This window comes from Panthera pardus, unplaced genomic scaffold, assembly GCF_024362965.1.
Source record: "Panthera pardus isolate Hobbes unplaced genomic scaffold, ASM2436296v1 HiC_scaffold_11, whole genome shotgun sequence".
Classification (NCBI taxonomy): Eukaryota; Metazoa; Chordata; class Mammalia; order Carnivora; family Felidae; genus Panthera; species Panthera pardus.
In genome coordinates, this window is record NW_026526666.1 from 34,884,391 (window position 1) to 34,911,812 (window position 27,422).

General features: G+C 42.5%; 2 protein-coding genes across 7 annotated transcripts in view; one reads left to right on the plus strand and one right to left on the minus strand.

The window, feature by feature from the left end:
- Positions 1-249: 249 nt before the first annotated feature.
- CCN1 (cellular communication network factor 1) lies at positions 250-3,219 on the minus strand. Its single transcript, XM_019414022.2, has 5 exons — positions 2,895-3,219; positions 2,381-2,594; positions 1,675-2,031; positions 1,328-1,539; positions 250-1,210 (listed from the first exon to the last, which is right to left on the minus strand). Exons 1-5 carry the CDS (start codon positions 2,955-2,957, stop codon positions 908-910), a joined length of 1,149 nt encoding a protein of 382 aa, XP_019269567.1. The 5' UTR covers positions 2,958-3,219; the 3' UTR covers positions 250-907.
- Positions 3,220-3,542: 323 nt separating this feature from the next.
- Positions 3,543-27,422, plus strand: part of DDAH1 (dimethylarginine dimethylaminohydrolase 1) — a 241,762-nt gene continuing 217,882 nt past the window's right edge. For 4 of the 6 annotated variants that reach the window (XM_053893059.1, XM_053893075.1, XM_053893053.1 and 1 more), the window contains exons 1-2: positions 5,426-5,561; positions 5,693-5,851. The gene's annotated coding sequence lies outside the window, so the exon portion shown is untranslated. Of the gene's footprint in view, positions 3,657-3,928; positions 4,057-5,425; positions 5,562-5,692; positions 5,852-27,422 lie in introns of those variants that run through there. The other 2 variants (XM_053893063.1, XM_053893065.1) reach the window with 2 other exon arrangements.

The window sequence follows — 27,422 nt, forward strand, 5'->3', positions numbered from 1 at the left end:
GTTCAACATGTTTTAAAAACAGATTACTTTACATGCAGAGATTTTTCTCAACTGAAGATAAAAGCAGTCATTGTCTTCTTTTTGTAGGTTAGTTCCCTGCTCTTATCCCAAGCTCCTAGAACAGTTCCTGGCACAAAGTAGGCACTCAAGTAGTCCTGGTTGAATAATTGAAAGAATGCATAATACGCTAAGCTTTTGCCAATGACTTTGGATAGTCTCTGAAAATATCGAATACCACACACTCAGATATTAGGTAAATATTTCTTTATTAAATGATTAATTCCATAAATAAATTCTTTTCACTGAATATAAAATTAAAATCATTTACAAATTATTCCAGTATTACATTTCCCTTCCCTCCCCAAAAGCTACATTTCGATAAATAAAAACATTCAGTCTTAAAACACCTGATTTCTGTTTGCAGTTTAGAGTGCAGATAGCTGCCTCTCACGGTCACTCACAGAGTGTCCCCTTCAGGAAGGGATGGCACCCCCTCCCATTTACTTCTTTCAAAAGATGAAGACTTTAACTGATCAACTAATCTTTTTTTTTTTTTTAACAATTGTAGAACCAAAAGGAAAAAAAGCCTAGAGAAAAATATGCTTACCAAATAATTTACAAACAGAAAACAGAACGTCATCAACAGCACAAGCTCCAAAATGAAGCAGTAACGTGGGCTCCAATATTATGAAGCGAAGTATTCTCCCATCGTGGCTGCATTAGTGTCCGTCCATCTGCACCAGCACACCTGGCAGTTTCAAAATACCTTAATACTACTCAAGAATGAGCAATGCATCCCTTCTACAATGAGTCCCTCACCCCCACCGCCCCCACCCATATCTCTGTGATTCTGGCACTCTTCTCCCCCCTCGTTTGTTCACCCTCGCGCTGGAAACCCAGGTGGCATTTAGTCCCTAAATTTGTGAATGTCATTGAACAGCCTGTAGAAGGGAAACACCGCCTCGTTGGCATGTGGACAGTTGTAGTTGCACTTGCAGGACTGGATCATCATGACGTTCTTGGAAAACGTCTCCCCATCTTCGCAACGGAAGCGCATCTTCACAGTCCTGGTCTGCTGGGGCGTGCAGCAGCGGCCGTCCACGCACGAGCCGCAATACTTGGGCCGGTATTTCTTCACACTCGAACATCCAGCATAAGTAAACCTGACTGGTTCGGGGGATTTCTTGGTCTTGCTGCATTTCTTGCCCTTCTGTAAGAAAGAGGAAAGAAGGAGAGTTAGGAACAGTGTTTCTCTGTCTTGGAAGAGAGGGTCACATCTCGCCCAGCTGCCAGGCAACAGTCTCCAACAAGCACCACCGGAACTTACTTTCAGGCTGCTGTACATCTGCTGTCCACAAGGCCGCACTTCACAAATCCGGGTTTCCTTCACCAGGCGGCATTCAAGGTTGTCATTGGTAACTCGTGTGGAGATACCAGTTCCACAGGTCTTGGAGCACTGGGACCATGAAGTTGTTTGAACGATACATTTCTGGCCGTGTAAAGAAGGGTTGTATAGGATTCGAGGTTCCATTCCAAACGCTAGAGACAAACAAGAGGGAAAATTTCTCAGAGGCATAATGACACCAACAGACTCAAGGAGTCGTTTCTACAAAGCTTCAAACTAGGAATGAATGTATTTCAGTACAAGGTCTTTCAGGCTGAGTCTCAACTTACCTGGGAGCCGCTTCAGGGAGCCGCCTTTTCCAACCGCAATTAATTCATTGTTCCTGGTTAACTCCACCTCCGAGGCATCAAATGCCAGCCCCTTGCCCAGGAGGCCATCCCGGTCGTCCGCGGGGTCCTTGGCACCATCCTCATCACAGACCCACTCCTCACAGCACTGCCCGGTAACTTTGACTAGCCGGGGGTTGGGACAGCCCAAGTTGGGGAGAGAGAGTTCTTGGGGACACAGAGGAATGCAGCCCACAGCGCCGTCGATACATGTGCACTGATGTTTACAGTTGGGCTGGAAACTTTCCCCATTCTGGTAGATTCTGGAGTTATATTCACAGGGTCTGCCCTCTGATTGAGCTGCAAAGAGCACCGAAAGAGAAAGGGAAAAGAGGATGAAGTTAAGATTCCCAACCACGGCCTGAAACTCATACATATTTTCTGCTGTTAAATTCAATTTATGGTAAAGTTCCCTACAATTCCTCGGGGACTCCAGACCAGAACAATAAGTTAGTCAGGAATCACTTTTCCGTATGCGCTTTTCGTTGGGCCCAGACACACTGAATTGCATTCCAGACTGCTGAAATCATGTGCCTTTCTGCCAAGCTACCAACAACAAAGCATCACCATACATGGTCTCAAAATTACTAAACTTCTGGACTACGGGGACTATTATTTTTTTAAAGGGGCCAAACCACAAGCATCTTACCTCTGCAGATCCCCTTCGGAGCGGTGGAACTGGCGCCGAAATTGCATTCCAGCCCCTTGGTGTGGTCGCAGGGCTGCATTTTGCTGCAGTCCTCGTTGAGCTGCTTGGCGCAGACCTTACAGCAGCCGCAGCCGTCCCGGACCAGCCCGACTCCCGGGGCGCACTTGGGCGCCTCCTGGGGGCAGTGGCAGGCGGTAGGGCAGGTGGAGAGCGCCTGGAGGGGGGTGGGGGGACAAGGCACGCGTGAGACTCGGCGCGGTTAGCAGACGAGCCCAGAGAAGGGAGGGTTCCTCCGACCCTGTCCGCAGGGGGTCTCTGATCCCGTCCAACCCGGCCACCCTTGGCGGCTGCGGCTGCCAGCAGGCCCCCCGACGCGTCTCCAGGGGGGCTTGAAGAAAGAGCTAACCCGAAACGCCCCCGAACTTTTTAGTTTAGTTTTCTCTGCGGGGAGCAATCTGGGGAAAGGGGAAGGGCCTGGAAGAGCGGATGGGGAAGCGGAGGCAAAAGAACTCACCAGCCTGGCCAAGTGGAGAAGGGTGACGGCGAAGGCGAGCGTCCTGGCGGTGCGGGAGCTCATTGTGGCGCGCAGGAGTCCGGACGAGCGCGGAAGCAAAGACGCCGATACACGGGTGCGCAGCAGTCGAGGTCTGGTGCGTGGATCCGGGAGACAGGACAGGCTCCGGTCCGTGCGGCGGGGTGGCGGGCCCGGTGGCAGGAGGGCGAGGGCTGGGGCGGCGAGCGGGCTGCAAGCGTCCTTCTCTTGAGGTCCTTCCCGAGGAGGCGCGAAGGGCGCGGGTGCTGCTCGGGGGCGCTCTCGCTCGCGGTCTGCCCAAGCGTCCAGAGCCCGCCTTTTATACGGGCCGGCCGCGGCGCCGCGTGTTGCAGTGACGTCGGCTCTGTCTGCGCGTTCCAGAATTCTCAAACATCTCAGGAATGCTGGTTGGCGCGGGCTGCTGCCAAGCGCCTCCCCTGGCTCCGTTGCACCTTTTTTTTTTTTTTTTTTTTTTTTGTCCTGGACCCGTCTAGAAAACAATCTACCGTTTTTTCCACTTTAAATAATGACTTCGATTGGGAGGGCTCTTTCTGGCGTGATGGTGGTGATGGTGGTGGAAGGGGCAAGGGGGGGCGAGTTCAAAACTTTGCCTGGACTGGGAGGGTGGGAGGACCTGGGAGGGAGGAACAAAAGTGGTTTTGTTTGGTGATGCCGAGTTGACCGGGCAGCCTTGGAAGCCCTCACCCGGGAAGGCAGCGAGCTGTTTGCTTGTTTACAAAGAAGGTGAGAGTCAAGTTATCTATGGAGAGGCGAACGGGGAGGGGGAGTGTGTCTGTGAGCCAGGAGTCTATTTGTGGATTTCATAGAGGCATGCTCGAATCAAGTCCCAGCTTTGGTATGGTGTTTATTAGCCAAGTTAAGTGTATTGCAAATTAATACCCGCAGTGGCATTTATGAATGAGAGGGGGGAAAAATCAGCTTCCCCCACCGTCTGGCAGATTCCCAGGCAGAGGTCTTCCCCCTTCCGCCCCCCCTCCCTTTTTTGGTATGTCATACTTGTTTGTTTTTGGAGGTTCCCACTTTAGTTCCAGCCCACTGCCTGGGTTGGAAGTCCGAGAGGAAACAAACGCAGGGAGTTCTCCGGGAGGCTGACTTCTACTTCCTCACGGATGCGGGAGACAGGGTAAGCCCTTCCAGCCTCCCTCCCCGGTCGGGAGGCGTTGCTAACTAAGCAGCCAGCCAAAAGCAGAGGGGACCACCTTGCAGTAATTTGTCCTGAGATCATCACCTGTATATACTGCAATGCCAAACCAGATTCCAGCACCATTGGGCCCAATGGGTCTAAAGCTAAAAGTTTTGTGGGGTTTTTAACACTTTTCCTTGGGACCACTTAGAAGCCTCCCATTTCAAATGGATTGCAATGCTTTTCTAGCCAAGTACCGAGGAATATGAGATTTTCGGATATACTGTTCTGTAATAAAACTGTTAGCAGAATTTAAGATCCTGTTTTACCTGCAACACATGCACACTGTTTGCTTTAACATTATCAGTATCATTAGTGTTACTGATAAATTCTCCCTCAAAGTTTCAAAAACTATATTCTTGTGCAATTTTAATAAAAACACAAAGTAATTATGCCAGTCTTTTATATGTGCTCTAGAACTTTTCGTCCTTTCTAATGTGTTAGGGCTGTTCCTCACAATTTAGCAGTCTTGCTTAAGAAGTCCCTCAGTGCCAACTTTTCTGTGAATTACTCTGATAAGTACAATGAGAAGCTATTGCAATGAAAACATTATCCAATAAAGAGAACTGTGGCAGGAAAGAGTTAAGTTTCATTCATTCAAAAGTGCCCTTTCATAAGTCTAAGAGGCTTTGGCTTGTGGGAGTAGGATCTCTAAGGCTTTGTTGGAGGGTTTGGGGTGCGTGGCTTACTTTTCAGGACTTGTCAGGTGTTATGCAAATAAAGAGGAAAATCTGGGCCCTACTTGGTACTCAAGACAGCCCATCCATTATTACTTAGAAAACGTTTTTTTCCTGCGTTAAAGCTTCATTATCGTTTCCCTCTTAATGAAGTGACTGGGGATGGGGGTGAGTAGGCGCAGTACAGGGTGGGAGGAGGTCGTGGGGAGAGAATGGAGAGGAGTGTTCCTGGCTTCTGTTGTGGAGTCTTTTCTATTTGACTTCATGGTTGTAAGTATTTCCAGATGGTGAATCAGACACCAGACGTAACAATATTTCCATATTTGGGTATAGCAGTAGCCTGCGTTTTTAACATTTTTCTGCCTCTGTTATCCAACCACAAAGCATTCTTGACAGCTTCAAATGTTGTTAAATATAGACTTAACTTCTGTTCCCAGAGCAGGAAATTCTTTGGAATTCCTTGTTTTTCACGCAATCTGTCTATCATGATTTAAAATAAAATTACAATGGATGATCCAACTGGCCAGTGTATATACCTTGCTTGCTCCTTTATTGAGGGGGACGGGAGATATGCAAAGAGATTCAGTCTGCCGCACAGCTTTGAAACACAGGCCATTCCAGAGATTCCTTTAAAAATCAGATTAAAGTTTTCTAACAAGGGTGTGTGGGTTTGTGTCTGGGCTTCAGTTGGGGAATCTTGGAGGATGAGTTTGCCCTGGAGGAGAAACTTAGAGAACCTTACCATCAGCCGCCCATTTAAAGCTGCGAGTATGTTGGGGTGGGGGGGTGGGGGTGGGGGGAGCTGGAGCAAACGGGGCCAGGAGGTGGGGGAGAGGGAGAGACTGGAGCAACCTATGTGCACAGCCTTTCCATATACTGCGTCCTGGTGCGCCTGCTAGTAAACGACGGCATCGGACCAGAGGAACAGCAGCTCCTCACGTCCGGCTTCAGGACGGTCCAGAAACCCCAGACGTCCCGTCGCCTTCTCGCCTTCTTCGCTCAGGGCTGCAGATCAGTTCACGTTGACAGATTAGAGGAAAATGTGCAAATGTTTATGGGTAAGTGTCTTCGGATGCTAATTCTGCATGTTTCTTTTGCTCTTTTTCCTCACTCCCTCCCTGCATGCGCGCCCCATGATGGAATAACGGGCCGCCTTGTTTCCTTGTGCTGCAAGGCACAGAGAAGGAGCTGCTTGTTGTCTTCAGCAGCTCCCAGGTTTGAGCTGAGTGATGGGGACATCTCTCACTCGCTGCTGCCAGGGAATTTTAGGTCACCAAAAGAAGGGCTCACTGTCTGGCAGCAACTGAGATTAAGAATCACCCTAAAACTGACGAGTCCAGTTTCCTAGCCCTAGACCAGTGGTTCTCAAACTTTGGCGTGTCTCAGAATCACCTGGTGGACTGATTAAAAAACTGATTGCTGGGCCCTACCCCAGAATTTCTTATTAGCTACATTTCTAACAAGTACGCAGGTGATGCTGCGGCTGGTGGTCCTGAGAACCACAGCCTTGGACGGTTAGGAGTGCTTCTAATAGCCATGTGCATGTGCGTGCGTGTGCCCTCGTAGTCAGGTGCTCTCGCCCGCACACCCAGGCTCACAACTTACACCTGTTACAGCCACTTGAATGAACAGAACAATTTGTGGTGACGACGAAAGGCCGGCTTTAAGGTGGCGCCGCCGGGCCATCCCTTCCACCCCGCCGCGTTCCCCCACCCCCACCCTGGGGAGTGATGGCAGGGAGCGCCACAGGTAATCCGGCTGACCGCGGGAACTGGACGGCTGGCGCGCGGGGAGGGCCTCGGCTGCCCCGGGGGACCGCTGCGGAGACCGGGTGCAGGGTCCACGCGGCTGGGGGACCCGGGCTGGGGCGGTCCGCGCACCAGGCCGCTCGATGCCCACCGCCCCCTGCCGGCTGCCCGGCCCGCGCGCCCTGAGTCGCCGCGAACGGCAGGACTCGAGGTTTCCGGCGCGCGCCGCCGCAGGACGTTTCCAGCCCCGGCCCATATTTGGTGAAAGTCTTTCAGGACTCCGTCATCCAGCTCCGGGGGGCGGCGGCGGCGGCACTGGGAGCGGGTCCGGCGACGGCGCGGCCGCCGCGCTGCTGCTGAGTGCCTGGGCCTCCGGCCGCGGGGCCTCAGGCGCGGCGGGCGCGGGATCGAGCGCGCGCGGGAGACCGCCGCGGCCCAGGCCCAGCCCCAGCCCGCACCCCGGCGAGGGCCGAGGCCCAGCCCGCGCTGCGTGGGAGGCTGGCGCAGAGGGCGCCGCGGCCGGATTATGTCACTTTTCCCGTCCACCCCACTGTTGACTCTTCCTCCCAGCGGGGCAGCGAGTTGCTGCGTTGTGCCAGACTTAGAGGGTACGCCCAGGCGCGGGGGTGTGGGCGTGTGTGTCAGAGGGTGGCGTTTGCTCAGGCTTCGAGCCCACCCGAGAGCAGAGACGTGGAATCGACTCTGGAGAGAAGTCCCAAAGGCTTGGGTCCTATTATCTCTAGAAAGGAGAGTAGCTAGAGCTCGCCTCTCGGTTTCTTTGGGTCTTCCACAGCCCCTTCCTCTCTTCCTCGTCAGTAAATTCCTAGGCGGAGGGTTGGGGGTGGGGTGGGGGCGGATCCCTGGAGGGGAAGTCCTGGCTCTGCGGTCCACTAGCCTGCAGCCTTCGGTAAGCTGTCCATCCTTTGTAGACCTGTATACTGTAGATCAGTATAAATTGGGAAAGGAGACCAGTAGGTGGTAGAACGGGAGCAACCCCTTTCAGAGCTAAATCTCTTTCCATTCTCTCCTAATAATGACAGAAGCAAACAGTACCACTCTAAGGCACCGTTTTGAATGACTCCTGTATGTTGACTCATTTAATTCACCAGTGCCCCATTGAAGCAGATCTTCTTGTAAACACCATTTTCTCTCTAAAGAAATGGAGGCACAGAAGGTAAGTGACTCACTAAGACACTCACCTGGGAGGTAGCAGAATTGGACCCAGGCGTCTTGGTTCCAACAAGCCTTGTACTTAAACATTGTGCATACTGCCTGTTCCCCATCACTTCCTTCAGGCATTCAGGCCTGTCCCCTTTCCTAGAACTTTACCTTTATTTAACTCTATCACAACTTACCCAGATATTCCAGGATAAATGCATCGAATAGAAAAATAGTTGATAAATTAACTGAAGCGATGGTAACCTCTGAGGAGAAGAGGGGAAGGGGTGTTGCATTTTAATAGGAGAAGCTTAATGCACATACGTTCATGTAGTATGCTTTTAAGCACCTTGGCAGGCTAGGGAAAGACATCTAGGACCTTTGGGGTTCTTCTGATATCTCACAAGCCACATTGATCAAGGAGTCTCAACGTCTGGAACAAGGCTTTAGCTAGTAGAAATTGCATTTGTCACAGACATAAAGTTTTCAAGGTCACTTACTTGATTGTTCATCAGTCTGAGTGTTCCTTATGGGCTGAATATGCTATGAACCTGTTTTTTGCATTATACATCATGAGTATATTTATCTATATATCTGAGGACAAATTGTTTATTCCCATTGAACCCTGGATTTATTCAGAGCTCATGATGTGTCATGGCACTGTGGTAGGAATTAGTGACATCAAAAAGGACCCTTTAACATTGATGTTTCCCTGGAGGATTCTGCAGTCTGTTGCTGAAGTAGGTACAAAGTACTGTGTGGACACGTCTCTGGGTGGGGAGTGAGGGTGGAAATACTTGGAGTCTGAAAGGATGAGCAAGAATCTGTATATGTGCTGCCGAAGTGAGCACAAGATGAGCAAGAATCTGAAGGACATTTGAGACAGAGGGAACAGGGTCTTGACCATGCAAGACGATGGTACACCTAGTGTGTCTGGACTACAGGATTCCTTTGGGGAACTGGCAGCAGGTCTGCTGGGACCTTCTACAAATGGCCTTACTTGTTATAACACTGGGACTCTGGCAGTCAGGAGCCATGTGAGGCTTTGCCTTGGTTTCATCATCTATAATATAATGGGGTTGCCCTAGCTCAGGGTGTGTGCACTAAAGGGCTCACAGGGATCAGCCAGGTAAAAAATGATGTTTCGGGGATTTGTGGTAGCTGATACTTGGCCTCAGCATCGAGGAACCAGGATGATAGTGGGGACCAACCATGGGGGTGCTGAGAAATTGATAGGTGAAAATGTAGGTACAGTGTTTGCCCATTTTCTCATTTTTTAAAGGGTACCAGGGATCTGGATTTTTCTGTAAAGTCCTTTAATTTTTTACATGTTGGCAATTAATTAAAACAGTTAATCTAAGTTAAAACTCCATCTAAGTTAATCCTAGGCAAATCAAGGAAGGCAATGTCTGGGCCCTGCCAGTTGTGGTCTCTAGGATGAATGACCCTAGGGCCTGTCCTGCTCCAGCATTCTGTTACCCCCAGCCATTCAAAAAAAACATCAAATAATAGCACCCTGGGCTCCATTAATTGTTAGATTGACTGGACTTTCATTTACTTAAAAAATAAGGGCTGCCACTTAACTCAGTTGTAGGAGTTTACACTTTATCAACAAAATTGGAATGTGTCTTTTTCTTATTTTCTACTTTACTCCCAAACACTAGTGGGTCTCCCTTTCTTCTCCCCCTGAGTTTATGTTGTAAGCCGCTGGCATTGCCTTGGCAGCATAATAGGAAACACTTTTTTTTTTTTAGGGCATCTGTATCCAATGGGAACTATATCTGTTTATTTCTTCCACCTGGCGTCTGTCCACAGGAAGCCAGGCATTTCTAACCCCCTTACCTTACAGAACTTATTTTGTGGTAACACAGAAACATTTTGTTGGAACGGACTAGAAGGCACCTCTCCCACTCCACCCTGCAACCCATCTTCTAAACATGATTGAGCAATATGATATGTATTATAAATCACTACCAAATGGCTCCAGATTTAGGTGATTAAGAATTAACCTTCTCCTCTTGTGTTTTATTTCCAGAGATAACCGGTCTCCTAATTACCCACTTAAAACCACACATACCACATTCAGAATTTAGAAAAGGTTTGATTTGGGCACAGTACTTGAGCACACAGATAGATCCTACAGAGAAATTGAAGCAATTTATTCTTGCCAACTTTTTGCAGGTCCGAAGATTAAATGAAAAGGAGCATTCTGGCTGTGGGGCTGATTATGTGAAATAAGACGTAAGACATGTTTAATGCTCAGCAGGATGCTTGGCACATAGTAAGTGCCTAATAAATTCCAATTACTGCTACTGCTAAGCCCCATCATTACCTTCACTTTTACTACAATTAGCATAGAATGAGCTAGTCTTATTCTCTAGAGAATATTCTGCATTCTTTGAACTAGATGAACTCAAGCTGTAAAAACATTTGATAAGTGGTATATAGATGAAGTGACTTAAAAAAACCCATGCAGCCCAGTTTTCTGGCTTGCACTGGAGCCCCAGTGACCATTTAAGAAAGCGCCCAGGCTTTGCCTATCATGGAATTGCAAATTTGCCTACAGGCAATAGTGAGCTGAGGGGCTTTTTGCCTTGGTTTCCTCTCCTATAAAAAATAATGGGATTGCCCCAGCTCAGGAATCGTGCACTCAAGTGGTCCAGGGACCAGCCAGATACAAAACACCATGCCTGAGGAGTAATGCCAGCTGACACTTGGCCTCAGCATACAGGAGCCATGGGGATAGTTATACCTATGGGGTCTGGGTTTTACCTGCCAAAGACTAGGGAATTGATACATATAGCTGAGTTAGTGATTTTATCTAATGTTTATAACCTTGTTGGCTATGGTATTCCATCTTAGGTCCGTTTAAATGATGAGAAAACTGAGGCTTAGCTAGAGTCAGTAACTGGTGCAAGGGCACAGAGCTATCGAGGGAGAGCAGAGTGTCTGTTTCTAAAGGCTTTTCTTTTGAGGGAGAACATGGGGTTTGCCTTCTGTGAAACCCACCTAAAAGTGTAGAAACTTGCCCTCAACTTCTTGACTTCCCATTAACAACTGACTGTGGTTGTTACTTAAATGTATTTCTTTTCTTTTCTTTTCTTTTTAATGTTTATTTCTGAGACAGAGAGAGACAGAGCATGAGTGGGGGAGGGGCAGAGAGAGGGAGACAGAATCTGAAACAGGCTCCAGGCTCTGAGCTGTCAGCACAGAGCCCGACATGGGGCTCAAACTCACAAACTGTGAGATCATGACCTGAGCCGAAGTCAGTCGCTCAACCGACTGAGCCACCCAGGCGCCCCTTTATATGTATTTCTAAGGGTGTCTTGGATTTATTTGGTTTTCAGTAATTGTGGGCCCCAGTTTCTTCATGAGAGTCTGGTGATGAATGAGTTAAACAATAAAAGAGGGTTCCCTCCACACAGAGCCCCTTGCCTAAGCTTGCTCCTATTTCCTCTGAAGAAAAAGAGATGTGTCAGGACAAAGGAGGAACTCAGAGATTGAGAGATATTTCTACTGTAACTTAGTCATCACCATCAGTTTTGTTACTGGAGGCAGACAGACCTGCTCCCGCTCACAACCATTGGTCACCCTCCAACAGTTACTAAGCACAGAGCCCTCCAGGCACCCACTGTGAACACCCTGTATCTCTGAGACTTGCACAAAGTGTCTCTCAGCTTTGGATGTGAGGGTGGGGTGGGGTGCCCAACATTATGACAATAAGTAAAAAGCAAAGAGCAATTTGAGGCTAGTCCTAGGCATTTAACAAAAAAATCTTGAACCCCCTTTCCTTTGAGTAGGCTTTAGCTCTCAAAAAACAAAAACAAGACAAAACAACAAAAAAACCCACTGTTTTTAAACAATCTTTTTGGTAGTTTCTTTTTTTTTTTCATTCTTTTAAAATTGAGATACAATTGACGTATGGCTTTATATTAGTTTCAGGTGTACAACATAAAGATTCAATATTTGTATATATTGGGAAATGATCACCACAACATATATGTATAGGTAACACCCCCCAACACATATAGTTACAGTTTTCTTTCTTGTGAGGTGAGCTTGTAAGATCTCTCTTAGCAACTTTGAAATATACAACACGGTAGTATTAACTATAGTTACCATGCTGTACATGATATATCCAGGATTTATTTATTTTATAACTGGGTGTTTGTACCTTTGATCACTTAAACAGTCAGTTCTTAATGGACAAAGATAATATGTGTTCAGTGCTTGAATTTCTGAGACTCTGGGAAAGGCCACTGGGGAATTAGAAGGTGTAGAATATATACCGAAACACTGCAGATCCAAAAGATTGATAGTTCAGGTCAATCCTATAAATACGGTATGCATGCCAGAGTTTGTGCTAGGTGGCGATACAAAGAAGAAGAATATCTAGACTTTGTCATCATGGCTCTCACAGCCTGGGAGAGATGTGGATGTCTATGCAAATAATACAATACATTGATTGGGGCCTCTGGATGGCTCAGTGGGTTAAACGTCTGACTTCAGCTCAGGTCATGATCTCACAGTCTGTGAGTTCGAGCCCTGCATCAGTCTGTGTGCTGACAGCTCAGAGCCTGGAACCTGCTTAAGATTCTGTCTCCCTCTCTCTCTGTGCCCTTCCCTTGCTCATTCTCTCTCTCTCTCTCTCTCTCTCAAAAATCATAAACATTAAAAAAAGTAATACAATACAGTGATTGATGCTCTAGGTACAGTGCAACCAAACTCCTTTGGGGGTACAAACAAGGGATGTCTAATTTAGAGTCCCACCCTTTAAAGATGTGAGGACTTGTTCAGTCTGTAAATTTTGATGGCTGGGAGGGATCAGGCACAGTTATGCACAGGCACTAACATCCACATTCCCTTTCAAGCTGGCAATTGCAGAAAACATGCACATCTTCGTGAGACATTAGCGAACACCTAAAAGTGGGAACCTGAAGATGAGCCTGTTAAAATGCATTGATTACAAACAAGAGCAACCCTTTGGGTGCTGTTGGATATTCTTATCACTATGGATCTTTTTTTCTGAGAGGGGAGGGAAGGGAACTGACACCTGACAGGAGCCAAATGCCTTAAAGGTTATCTCATTTAATGTTCAAGAAAATCCTCTAAGGTGAACATTTTAACATCGTTCTAAGCTTAGTAAGTGGGCGTTCAGAGAAGTTAAGTAACTTGCCCAAGATCAGACAGTTAGAATGTGACCAAACAAGCATTCTGACCCAGTCCTGTGTGACTCCAAAACCTGTACTGTTTCTACATTTCTGCTGCACTGTCCTGACTCCCTGAATTTCCATTCCCTGTGTGAGTGTTTGCTCCTTCTCTGTTTTCTTATATTATTACTACCTCCCCTTCATAGAGCCAGCCTTTCCCTTTCTCTTAGCACTTTCATGTTTATTGATGTTGAAGTCTTTGAGCCACTGGTGAGTCTAGCTTCTAAAAGGAGGTACAGACTAAAGTGAACGAGATCATTACCATCTTGTCGACATTAACACCACATCGTTAAAATCAGAGAGCAGCATGGTGACATTAACCTTCACTTACATTTGCTTCCCTGCTTAGCACTGTGTAGAATGATTTAGAGGTATGTGATTTCTCCTATCTGGGGACAAATGACAAGTTCCAAAGGATGTGTGTGGAGTTTAATGAGAAATAATGACGGAAGTATGATTTAGGGATTCTGTCTTTGAGAGACAGAGGGAGGTCACCTGCATGGCTCAGTGGGTTAAGTGTCTGACTTCAGCTCAGGTCATGATCTTGTGGTTTGGGAGTTTGAGCCCCGCTAAAAGCTCTGTGCTGACAGCTCAGAGCCTGGAGCCTGCTTCGTGTTCTGTGTGTGTCTCTCTCTCTGCCCCTCGCGGGCTCATGCTCTGTCTGTCTTGCTCTCTTAAAAATAAACATTAAAAAAATTTTTTTAAAGACAGAAGGGAAGTGACATGGCAAAGGCTGCAATACAGTGCAATACAGGCTCAATAAAGGCAAGATGGTAACAATAAAAGGTAACAGAAAGAACAAATACAAAGATAGTGGAAACTCAGAAGGAAGCTAGATGACTATATGAAGAAGGTCCTGGGCCAATACACTGAGGCATATTTGCGCACACACATTCACGTGCTCCTGTGTTGGGGAAGGTAAGGATGGGAGAGTTGAAATGAGAAAATCATAGTGAATTATGACATTCCCATGGATTCATTTTCTTTTCCTGTTACCACAATTAATCTGGATTTCATTCACCTTTCTTTCCTCCGGGCTTTCACCACCTTCTAGGTCATCTTTCTGCTATTTTGAATAGAGAAATGCTTTACTCTCAGTCCAGGAAAGGTGACCAGAAAGGACCTACTTTCACAGCTGGGCTGTTTGTTTGCAAGGGCTTCAACCCTGAAAGCGCGGGCCACAGAGGGAGGTAGGGATGAGGATGGGAATGGGGGCAAACTCAGGGAAGACTTCTGAAGTGGCATAAATGAGAATTGAGACAATTTCCACTTGAAGTCACCTCTCCACTTATGAGTCATTAACCATCTGGAACCAAGTGCAGTTAATTTAGCACCACGCTGGAAAGCTTATAACGTGAACTACATTCCAGGGCCCGGGCATCCAGGTTTTAATCCTTTGTAAACGCCTCTCTTTTGGAACACAATTTGGTGTCAGTACATAGGAACTAAGAATTGTGCCAACTGGTGAGTCATCGCTCTCTGCTTTCTTCCAGAGCACTGTGGGAAAAGGATGGGCAGACTGGGTCAGATAAAACCCAGTCCCACCCAAACTCTCACTGAAGGCTGGAAACAAATCCATTTTTTAAATGTTTTTAAAATCTAATTGGACTCAGAAAAGAGATAATAAGCCTCTGTTCTTTGGTTTCAACTTGGATCTGAAGCCTTGTTTTGTTTTCTAAGTCTCTAGGCTATCACACTGGGTTATAACTTTTTTGTTTGTGCTTGCCTTTTAAAGGACATTTATTGGGGCAGTTGGGTGGCTCAGTCGGTTGAGCCTCTGACTCTTGATTTCAGCTCGGATCATGATCCCAGGGTCGTGGAATCCAGCCCCAAGTCGGGCTCTGTGTTGAGCGTGGAGCCTGCTTGGGATTCTCTCCCTCTCCCCTGCTTGTGCTCTAAATAAATAAATAAGCAAATAAATAAATAAATAAATGGACATTTATTAAATCATTAATGATCGATTGCACTGTGGTAGGTTTTGGGGATACAAAAGCGTGGTTCTTGACTTTGAGGACAATACAGGCTAGAGCCGTGAGGGCATGCCTAAATAATGTGTGTGTAAATACTATGTAATAAGTCTTTTCTTGAAGGTACAATGGGCACAATCTCTTCTGGATCTCTGTATGAACATGGACCCATACTAGGGATGAGGTTTTCTTATTGCACTGGACGGTGTTGCTCTTGGAATTTCCAGTGCTTCCTCTGCAAACTTGGAAGAACAAACTATATTTTTCTCTGCTTGAACTTAATTGACTATGCTTATGATATAGTATCAGCATAAGCCTTGGGAGTCCTCTAACACTCTCTCCTTAACAAAGGGTTGGATATTTTTGTCTTGAATACCTTTCCGCTTTTGGTTGGTAAGCTGTCCAGGTGTTTATAGCCTTTTGCGTAAACTTGTGTCTTCTGGTGTTCTAATGATAACAAGTGGATATGTAAATTAATTCTTGGCCTTGGCTGAAATGGTGCATGGTGAATCTAAAGATTTCTGTTACATAGTTTGAAACATAAGCCCAGTTCTTTGAATCCTTTTTCCTAGGCAGTTGACCACAATGGGAGTGGACAAGAAGGGAGGGCATATTGGGTAAGAGGACTGTACTCCAGGATTCTATTACATTTGGTGACATTTTAGAAAACTGTTTAATTTGATTCCACTATTGTTTGTGACTTGCCATCTGGCATTATTTCCTTTCTTCTGTTTTCTTTGGCTTTAGTTTTCTCTTATTTGTCAAGTTTCTTAATGTGGAGGCTGAGGTCACTGATCTAAAGATTTTTTTTTTCTTTCTATTGTAAGCATTTAGCACTCTAGATTTCTCTGTAATCCCGCTTCAGCTGCATCCCACAAATTTTGATATGTTGTGCTGTTATTTTCATTCAGTTCAAAGGACTTTCTAATTTCCTTTTTGATTTCTTTTTGACTTCTGGGTTATTTAAAAGTGTTACCCAACTATTTGGATATTTTTCAAGTAATATTCTGTTACTTATTTTGAGTTTAGTTTAATTGTAGTCAGAAAATAAACTATGTATGACTTGAATGTTCTTAAATATTTTGAGACTAGTTTTTGGCCCAGAATATAGTCTGTCTTGAAAAGAATACCTATGCTGCTGTGGACAGAGTGTTCCGTAAATGTCAATTAGGTTATGTGGTGTGATAGTGATGTGCAAGTGTTCTATATTCACACTGATTTTTGTCTACCTACTCTTTGGGTAATTAAAAGAAGAGTATTGAAATCACCAACTGCAGTTATGGATTTTCTGTCAGTTTTTGTTTGATGTATTTTACACATCTGTTATTAGGTGCATAAACATTAAGGATTGCTAAATGCTCTTGATAAATTGACCCCTCTCTAATTATGAAATGACCTTCTGTGATAGTTAATTTTATGTATCAACTTGATTAAGCTATGGAGTTCCCAGACATTTGGTCAAACATTATTCTGGGTGTCTGTGAAGGTGTTTTTGGATATGAGTAACATTTGAATTGGTAGACTGAGTAAAGCAGATTGTTCTCCCCACTGTGCGTGGGGTTCATCCAATCCCTTGAAGGTCTAAATAGGACCAAAGGCTGAGTAAGAAGAAATTCCTCCTACCTGAGTGCCTTTAAGCTGGGAATATCTTTTTTTTTTTTTTTCCCCTGTCTTTGGACTTGAACTGAAACATCTGTTCTCCCTGGCTCTTGAGCCTGCTGGCCTTAGGAGCAGAACTCCACCATCAGCTCTCCTGGGGCTCCAGCTTGCCAACTGCAGATCTTGGGACTGGTCAGCCTCCATGCTCCTATGAGCCAATTTCTTATAATATACTTTATTATATATTTTATATACACTTCTTTTTTATACATATTTATGTAATGTATATTACAATTATTACATCTTCTATCTGTACCTATTTATATGTATATCTCCTCTTGGTTTGGTCTCTCTGGAGAACACTAATACATTCTCTTTATCCCTAATAATATTCTTTGCTCTGAAATCTACTCCCAACTCCAGCCTTCTTTTCATTAGTTGTTTGCATGCTATATTTTTTCATCTCTTACTTTTAATCCATGTGTGTCTTTACATTTAAAGTGGGTTTCTTGTTTTGCTTGTTTATCCAATGTAGCAGGTATCTACCTTTTATTATTTTTTTTTAATATTTCATTTTTGAGAGAGAGAGAGAGAGAGAGAGAGAGAGAGAAAGAGAGAGCGCTAGCAGGGGAGGGGCAGAGAGAGAGGGAGACACGGAATCTGAAGCAGGCTCCAGGCTCAGAGCTGTCAGCACAGAGCCCAACGCGGGGCTCCAACCCATGAACTATGAGATCATGACCTGAGCCGAAGTCAGACACTTAACTGACTGTGCCACCAGGTGCCTCTGAGGTCTCTATCTTTTAATTGAGGTGTTTAGACCATTCACACTTAATGTGATTATTAATACAGTTGGGATTAATCTGTCATCTTGCTCTTCTCTACATGTCCCATCTATTCTTTGTCTTTATTTTCAACTTTTTCTTCCTTTTTCAGACTAAATTTTTTAGATAATTCTACTTTACTCCTCTCATTGGCTTATGGGCTATAACTTTTTGTTTTATTTCAGTGGTTGCTTTTGGGATCACAGTATATGTTTTAAATTTATCACAGTCTACCTTCAAGTGATTTGATACTGTTTCGCATACAGCATAAGTACCTTATGACATTGCAGCAGTTCTCCCTGAAGCACTTCTTTTAATGTTTCTTGTGCAGGTGTGCTGGTGATCAAGTCTCTCAGCTTTTGTGTATCTAAAAAAGAAGTTGTTGAATTTTCATTTTCTTAGCTTTTTTATTTTGAAATAATGTCGACTCCAGGAAATTGCAAAAATAGTACTAGAGTGAGTCCCATGAACTTTTTACTGAGCTTTCTCCAATGGTGGCAGCTTATAACTGGAGTACAATAAAACCAGGAAATTGACATGAATACAGTACTATTAACTAGACTACTGACCTTACTCAGTTTTTACCAGTTGTTTCATGTACTCATTTGTGTATTTTACCTTCATGTTTGAAAGTTATTTGTACTGGATATTGGACTTCTATGTTGGCAGTCTTTTCTTTCATTAAAAGATATCTCACTGCTGTGGCTTGTGTTGTTTCTGATGAGAAGTCTTCTGACATTCTTATCTTTATTCTTCTCTATGTAATGTATCATTGCTGTGGCTGCTTTTACGAATTTTCTGTTTATCACTAGTTTCAAGCAATTTGTAAGGTGCCTTGTGTAGTTTCCTTATGTTTCTTGTGCTTGGGTTTCTTGGATCTGTGCATTTATAATTTTCATTAAATTTGGAAAAATTTTTCAGCCATTATTTCCTCAAATATTTTTTTGGTGTCACCACACCCCCCCTCTGCATTTAGGAGACTCCATATTACATCACTTGAATTTTTTACCAACTCAGTGGAAGTCTATTTTATTTTAGTCTTTTATTCCTCTGTGTGTTTCATTCTAGATATTTTTATTGCTATATGTCAAATTTATTAATGTTTCCTGAAAGACATATAATCCGCTGTTAATCACATTTTTGTATTATTTTTACATTTATTGTATTTTTCATCTGAGACATTCTATTTTCAATTCTAGAAGCTTGATTTGGGTCTTTTAAAATATCTTCCACGTAGCTACATGGCATAGTTAACCTTTTTGTGACCTGACCTTGTTGAATATATGGGATGTAGTTATAACTCTTTTAATGTTCTTCTCTATGAATTCTATCATTATGTGTCATTCCTGGGTCTGTTTCTACTGAATTATTTTTCTCTTCAACATAGATCCTATTTTCCTGCTTATTTGAAAGCCTGACAATTTTTGATTGGATGTTAGGCATTGTGAATTTTATCTTCTTGGATGCTAAATATATTTATATTCCTAAAAATATTCTTAGATTTTGTTCTAGACCATAGATTACTTGGAAACAATTGGATCCTTTCAAGTCTTATTTTTAAGCTTTGTTAGGGATGAGAGCTGCATTTAGGCTAGGCTGAATTTGTCTCCACCACTGAAGCTAACCCTTTCTGTGTACTTCAACTGATGTCCCCTGACAAGAAGTTTTTCACTCTAGCTGGTAAAAACAGAAAACTATTCCCAGTTCTATGTTTGTTCCAAGAACTGTTCCTTCCACTCCTTTTAGGCAGTTCTTTCCCCAGCCTTGGAATAGTTTCCTCACCTGAATGCACCATTCAGTACTTGGTTGATGACACCAAGGCTGTGCTTTTCAGATCTCTGAGGCTTTCTCTGTGCAGCTCTTCCCTGTCCAGTGCTCTGCACTATATTCTCTAGACACTTTGGCTTCCCTACACACCTACCTCTGCCTGATCAACTCAGGGAGACTGCTGGACTCTGACTGGGTTCCCCTGCCAGTCTGGGTATTCTTTTTAGGCAGTTAGCTGGGTTGATTGTAGGTCTCATCTCTTATTTTCCCACTCTAAACAATCACTAGACTGTACTGGTTGATGTCCTATGTCTACAAAATGTTGTTTCATCATACATTTTGTCTAGTTTTATTATTTGTTGCAGGTAGTAAAGTAAATATGGCCATTGTTTCTCCATTTTAGCACAAAATGGAAGTTCTGCAACTGGAATTTTGCTGAAGAAACTTTATTGGTTCCCTAGGGCTGCTGTAACAGAGTATCATAAACTAGATGACTTAAAACAATATAAATTTATTCTCTCACAGTTCTGTAGGCTTGAAGTCCAAAACCAAGGGGTCAGCAGTGCCATGCTCCTTCCAAAGACTCTTCCTTGCCTCTTCTAGCTTTTGGTGGTTGGCTGCAATCCTCACTGTTCCTCAGCTTTAGATGCATAACCCCAATCTCTGCTTTCATCTTCACATGGCTTCTCCTCAGTGTGCCTATGTCTGTGTCCAAATTTCCTCTTCTTATAAAGGTACCAGTCATTGCATTAGGGTCCACCCTAATCCAGTATAATCTCATTTTAACTTGATTACATCTGTGTCTTAGTTCAGGGTGCTGTAACAGAATATCACAGACAGGGTCGCTTAAAAACAAACATTTATTAATCACAGTTCTGGAGGCTAGGAATTCCAAGATGAAGGTCCCAAGAGACCCAGTGTCTGGTGAGAGCACCATTCCTGGTTTGCAGATAACTGTCTTCACTGTATCCTCCCAGCAAAGAGAGCAGGAAGGTATTCATCTCTCATCTCTTCTTATAAGGGCACTGATCCCATTCATGAGGTCTCCACCTTTATGGCTTAGTTCCCTCCCATTGGCCCCATTTCCCAATATCACCCACATTGGCAATCTAGGCTTCAACATGAATTTGTGGGGATGGGGGACATAAACATTCAAGAATTCAGTCCATAGCACTCTGTAATCACCCCACATCAAATAAGGTCACATTCACAGGTACCAGGAGCTAGCGTTTTAACATATCCTTTGTGGGGGGACACAATTCAATCCATAACAGAAACATTTCTTCTTCTTCATTTATATATATATATATATATATATATATATATATATATATATATATATGTGTGTGTGTGTGTGTGTGTGTATAGACACATATATATGTATATATATTTTTTTAATGATATATACACATATATATGTATACGTATATATGTATATGTATATACATATATATGTGTATATATCGTTAAATTATATATATAATATTTATATATATACATATATATTTACATGTATATATACATATATATATTTACATGTATATATACATATATATGTATATATATACACATATATATATTTTTTTAATATTTGAGAGAGAGACAGACTGACAGAGCATAAGCATGAGCAGAGCAGGAGGAGGGGGTGCAGGGAAGAGAGGGAGACACAGAATCCGAAGCAGGTTCCAGGCTCTGAGCTGTCAGCACAGAGCCCATCATGGGGCTGGAAATCATGAACCATGAGGTCAGGACCTGAGCTGAAGTTGGATGCTTAACTGACTGATCCACCCAGGTGCCCCAATATCTTTTTTGTTTTTTTAAAGTAAGCTGTATGCCCAATGTGGGGCTTGAACTCACAACCCAAAGATCAAGAATCGCGTGCTGTACCAACTAAGCCAGCCAGGTGCCCCCTTCTTCATTTTTTAAAATGATATTTTAAATTTTATTAAGTTTTTTTTTTAATTTTTTAACATTTATTTATTTTTGAGAGACAGAAAGAGACAGAGCACAAGTAGGGGAGGGGCAGAGAGAGAGAGGGAGACACAGAATTCCAAGCAGGCTCCAGGCTCTTAGCTGTCAGCACAGAGCCCAACACGGGGCTCGGCTGGAACTGACAAACTGTGAGATCATGACCTGAGGCGAAGTTGGATGCTTAACTGACTGAGCCACCCAGGCACCCCCCACCCTGTTCTTATTTTGATTAAAGCATATTTTAGATAAAACAAAGATGATTGATCTTTGTGGAAAACTGTTAAAATACTCTGCATTGTTAGTTTATTTTTGGATGTCCTCAAGTATTTATGATAGTTTCTAAATCAACTCCATATTTATCTTTTCTTAAATATGATTTAATAAAATGAAATTATTGCTTTAAAACTTCTAATATTGGCTTTAAAAAAAAAAGAAAGAAAGTCATTATATATTTTTTGGCCTTCTGTTTCACCCTGAATCAAAGTGATTATTAGAGATTAAAAGGGTTCAAACTAGAAATTGTAGGAAGTCGCTGCTGTGATGTTATCTTAAAAGTAGCTTCTTGCTTGAGGATTAAAATGTGTAGTCAATTAAGTTTTCATTATCTGGAGGGATTAGAAGAAATGCTGTCAAATAGGCTGACCCTTGATTCCATTTACAACTTCTTTTTAAAGGAAATCCAGAAAGGAATCACTCACATACTCATCCAGTCTCTAATAAAGTTTAATTCCATGAGCTAATATCATCAATGACAGAACCATAATCAAAATTAGAACAGGACTTATAAAGGTCTACACTGTAAATGGACTTTCCTTAGGGTAATAATCAGTGTTTAATCCATGTGCCCATGGATCCATAGGTTTTCTGAAGTGGAAGGGAATTCTGAGATCTCCATCATCATGCTTAATATGTTATACTATTTTAATTGTCTATGTGACTTTCTCCCCCATAAGAACCTTGAGAGAGCAAATACCTTGGTACTTAACACAGTGTAATGTACTAGGTTTTCAGTAAATATTTGTTCAAGACAACACGAAATAAGAAAGGAAGGACCAAACAAGTGAATGAATAAGGCCCAAAGAAGTTTAGCATCATGTCTATGGCCACATAAATAATGATAAGGTAGAACTAAAACTTGCTCTCCTGGTTCTCAAGTAGTTTTCTTTACAACATCTCCTGTATTTATTATCTCTTTGGATATTAGTTCTTTATCTGCATTTTACAAATTTTCATGAATAATAATAGATAGCACTCTTACAACACTTAATATCTTCCTGGTATTTTTCTTTTTCTTATTTTCTTTCTCTTCTTTTTTTTTTTTTAAGAGAGAGAGGGAGAGAGAGTGCAGTTGCACTCATGCACCTGCACTTGCACATAAGCAAACGGGGGAGAGGCAGAGGGTGAGGGAGGGCAAGAATCTTAAGCCAGCTCCATGCCCAGTGAAGAGTCCTACATGGGCTCCATTTCAAGACAGATTCTGACCCGAGCCAAAATCAAGAGTCAGACACTTAACTGACTGAATCACCCACGTGGCCCACTCCTGGTATTTTTCTAAGTGCTTTCAATGTATTAAAGTCATTTGTTCTTTATAACAACTCTATAAGATAGGCATTATTTTCCCTACATTACAGGAAACTGAAATACAAAACACTTAAGTAATATGCTCACGGTCTCATGCCTAGTAATTGGTAAAGCTGAGATTAGAACCCAGGCAGTCAAGCACTAGAGTCTATGTATAAACCGAACCACTATGATATGGTCCTTGAAATAGAGTCCCATTTATCTTTTTGTTAAAGTTGTGTGAGGAGAAGTAAAATAATACCTAATACAGAATAGCATAATACAAATTTTATTGTACAAAGAACGTATTTTTTTTAAATTTGTTTTTATATTCAAGATGCTCATTTTTTAAAAATTTCCACTGAAAGATACAAAAACAATAGAAAAAAGGTTTATAAACTAATACTGAGAAGCAAATTAAGTATTCCATGGATAGTAATTTGACAGAGTTTTTATAAACAATTTTCTAAAAGTCAGAATTGATTTTTTGTTTCTCCAAGGGAGTTAAGACTTACTCTTCTTAGGAGCACGTGGGTGGCTTAGTCAGTTAAGCGTCCTACTTTTGATTTCAGCTCAGGTCATGATCTCATGATCCAGTCCTCCAAGGGCTCTGCACTAGGCACAGAGCTGCTAAAGATTCTCTCTCTCCCTCTGTTCCTCTCCTCATGCATGTGCACGTGCGCTCTCTCTCTCTCTCTCAAAAAAAAATTTTTTTTTTTTAACAAAGACTTGGGGCACCCAGGTGGCTCAGTCGGTTGAGCATCCAACTCTTGATTTTGGCTCAGGTCATGGTTTCATGTCATGGGATCAAGCCCCACATGGGGCTCTGCACTGAACATGGAATCTGCTTGGGATTCTCTCTCTCTCTTCCTCTGCCCCTCCTCTCCTCTCCCCACTTGTGCTCTCTCTCTCTTTAAAATAAAGAAAAAACAAATAGGTTTTTTAAAAAAGACATTCTTTTTAACCTTTTCTGTATAGTTCTAAAGTAAAATTCATTCTAGTGCTATTCATTTTTTTTTAATTGCTTGCTCTAGGGTTTGCAATATACATTGTTAAACTTATCACAGTCTTTCTTCAAATAATGTTACACAGCTTCATGCATAATGTAAAAACCTTACAACAGTATATTTCCATTTCCCTCTCTGATCTTTGTGCTATTGTATTATATGTTTTATGTCTATATATGTTTTAAGCTCCACAATGCCTTGTAATTCTTTTTGCTTCAATCCACTATCTTTTAAAGAAATTTTAAAATTAGAATAAAAGTATTTCATATTTACTCATGTATTTATCATTTCCAACACTCATTATTCCTTTGTGTAGATCCAGATTTCCATTTGATATGATTTTGCTTTTCCTGGAGAAACTTCCTTAAACATAATTTTATAGCTCAGGTATGTTAATGATAATTTCTTTCTGCTCATGTTTATCTAAAACAGTTTTTATTTTGCCTTCATTTTTGAAAACTATTTTTGCCAGATTTGGAATTACAAATTAACAGGCTTCCCCCTCCCTCTTTAACGCTTTAAAGATCTTATTCCATTGGCTTTTGGCTTGCGTGTTTCTGAAAAGAAGTCAGCTGTAATTCTTATTTTTGTTGCTCCCTAGGTAATCAGTCTTTTTTTTTTTTAGTGTTTATTTTTGAGAGAGAGAGAGAGAGAGAGACAGTGTGCACAAAAAGGGGAGGGCAGAGAGAAGGAGAGACACAATCCCAAGACACAATCCTCTGCACTGATGGCGCAGAGCCTGATGTGGGGCTCAATCTCACGAACTGTGAGATCATGACCTGAGCCAAAAGTAAGACTCAGATGCTCAACCAACTGGGCCACCCAGGCACCCTTCCCCCTAGGTCATCAGTCTTCCCCTCTGGCTGTTTTTCATATTTTCTCTTTATCATTGGTTTTCAACAGTTTGGTAATCATGTACCTTGGTGCTGTTTATTTTTTGTTGTTGTTTTTAGCCTGCTTGAGATTCATTAAATTTCTTGGGTCTATGGGTTTTTAGGTTTGGTCAAATTTGGGAAATTTCTCACTATCAGGACTTCACATGTTTTTCTTTTTTCCTACTCCTCTCCTGAGACTTCAGTTTTACAGCTAATAGACTGCTTGCTATTATTCCAAAAATCATGAAGGTTCTGTTCATTTTTTCCTTTTTTTAGTCTTTTTTTCTTTCTGTGCTTAATTTTGAATATATTCTAAATTGCTAAACCCTCAAATTCACTAATTTTTTTCTTCTTCAGTGTCTTATTGTTAACCTCATCAGTGAAATTTTTATTTCAGGCACTATATTCTTTATTCCCAGAAGTTCTATTAATTATTTAAAAAATATCTTCACCTCTCATTATATTTATGTTTTCTTTTAAATAATTGTATATCGCTGTAGTAGTTGTTTTAAAATTTTTTAATGTTTATTTTTGATAGAGAGGGAGAGAGAGAGAGACAAAGTGTGAGTGGGGAAGGGGTAGAGAGAGAGGGAGACACAGAATCCGAAGCAGCTCAGGCTGAGTTGACAGCACAAAGCCTGACGTGGTGCTAAAACTCAGGGACTGCAAGATCATGACCTGAGCGGAAGTCGGACACTCAGCTGACTGACCCATCCAGGTGCCCCTATGATTATTTTAATGTTACCTGCCTAGGATCATTATCTCTGTCATCTTTTTTTAGTTTATTTATTTTTGAGAAAAAGAGAGAGAGAGAGAGAGAGAGAGAGAAAGAGTACACACATGCATGTGGGAGAGGGGAGAGAGAGAGAGAGAGGGAGGAGAATCCCAAGCAGGCTCCATGCTGTCAGCATGGAACCCAGCTTGGGGCCCAATCTCATGAACTGTGAGATCATGACCTGAGCCAAAATCAAGAGTTGGATGCCCAACCATCTGAGTCACACAGCCACCCCTCTGTCCTTTTTAGAAAGTCTGTTTCTAATGATTATTTTTTCTCTTTATTCTGAATCACACTTTCCCCTTCTTGGTATGTCTGAGTGTTATAGATGTTATATTGTTCAGTTTCTGTATTTGTTGTCTTTCTTTGAATAGTGAGTCTTTGTTTTGGCAAGTAGTTAAGTTACATGCAGATAAGTTTGACCCATTTAAGACCTTATACTTTTCTTTTTTTAACGTCAGCTCTGTCAGCACAGAGCCCATTACGGGGCTTGAACTCACAGACCGCAAGACCATGACCTGAGCGGAAATCAGACGTTTAACCGACTGAGCCATCCAGGCTCCCCAAGACCTTACACTTTTCTAAAGCAGGTATAGAGTAGCCTTCTACTAAGATGTGACTCTACTAGTGTCTATACTGAATGATCTAGAATGTCACTGAGGTCTCTCTATTAATCAAAATCAAAAGTCAGAGAGCCAAATCAAAAGGAGTTGGTCAGGATGGCTTCACTGAGAAGGTAATGGTTTACACATAAATGCTTTTCTTTTACTTTTCTTTATTGGATCAATGGGTGTGAATTATTCTAATAATATTGATATATAATGTCAAACTGCTTTGCAGGTCATAACATTTTATACTTTCACCAGTAGTTTAGGAGAATGCCTGCCTCACAATATCATTGACAGCATTGAGTATTAAGTTTAGTAAATTATAGTATAATCTCTTGGAAGTAATATCATGCAGTCATTAGAATCATGTTTTTTGAAAACTAATGACTTGGAGGAAGAGCTCTTAAAACAGTGTTAATTGAACAAAAACAGGATAAAAAAATTTATATGCACTGAGATCTCACTATTAAATAAAGATCATTTATATTATTTGTTTATAGCATTTATCTGTGGATAATGGGATTATGAGAGATTTTTATATCCTCATTTTTTTAGTGTTACCTTGATACTAAAAACTACTTTAAAACATGAGGTATCTGGTAAATGGGTTACTCCAAACATGGAAATACTTGACAGCAAGAAAGTCTATACACATAGAAACTATATACCCACCAGAATCTATAACTGGAGTCACATCTTTCAGTCTCTGTATTCATCAGGAATCTTCTAAGAATGGAGCTGTCTGGGCCATCAAAAGGACTGTCCTAGGGTACATGGGTGGCTCAGCTAGTTAGGGGTCCAGCTTCAGCTCAGGTCATGATCTCATGGTTTGTGAGTTTGAGCCCTGCATGGGCTCTGTGCTAACAGCTCAGAGCCTGGAGCTTGCTTTGGATTCTGTTTCTCCCTCTCTCTCTGCCCTTCCCCTACTCCCTGTTTTGGGTTGGTCAACTCCCTGTTTTGGGTTGGTTTTGTTTGTTTTGACTAATGTGGACCAAATGCATTTTCCTTGTCTCCCATTTTACACTTTAACACTGAGTGTATTAGTTTCCTAGGACTGCCATAACAAAAGGTCACAGATTACTTGGTTTAAACTACAGAAATTTATTTTCTTACGATTCTGGAGGCTAAAGTCTAAGATCAATGTACTCCCAGGGTTTGTTTCTTCTGAGACATCTTCACATGGATTACAAATGGCCATCTTCTCCCTGAGTCTTCATATGGTCTTTCCTTTGTACGTGCCTCTGTCCAAGTTTCTTCTCATGAGGACCCCAGACATATTGGATTAGGGCTCACCCTAATGACCTCATATTAAATTAATTACCTCTTCAATTACCGCTTTATATTTCTAAATATTGTCATCTTATGCGTAGTGGTTAGGACATCAACATATGAATTTTGAGGGGGTACAATTCAGCCCATGATACTGAGTAAGTTTAGCTCTTCAAGCTCCTCATGGATGTAGCAGAGGCAGAAAACCCATTTCTTTACTCTCCAGGCATAATTTCTAGACCCCAAAGTGCCTGGTGGTGAATTCTGGCCCTCTCACTTAAGAGCAGTTATTTG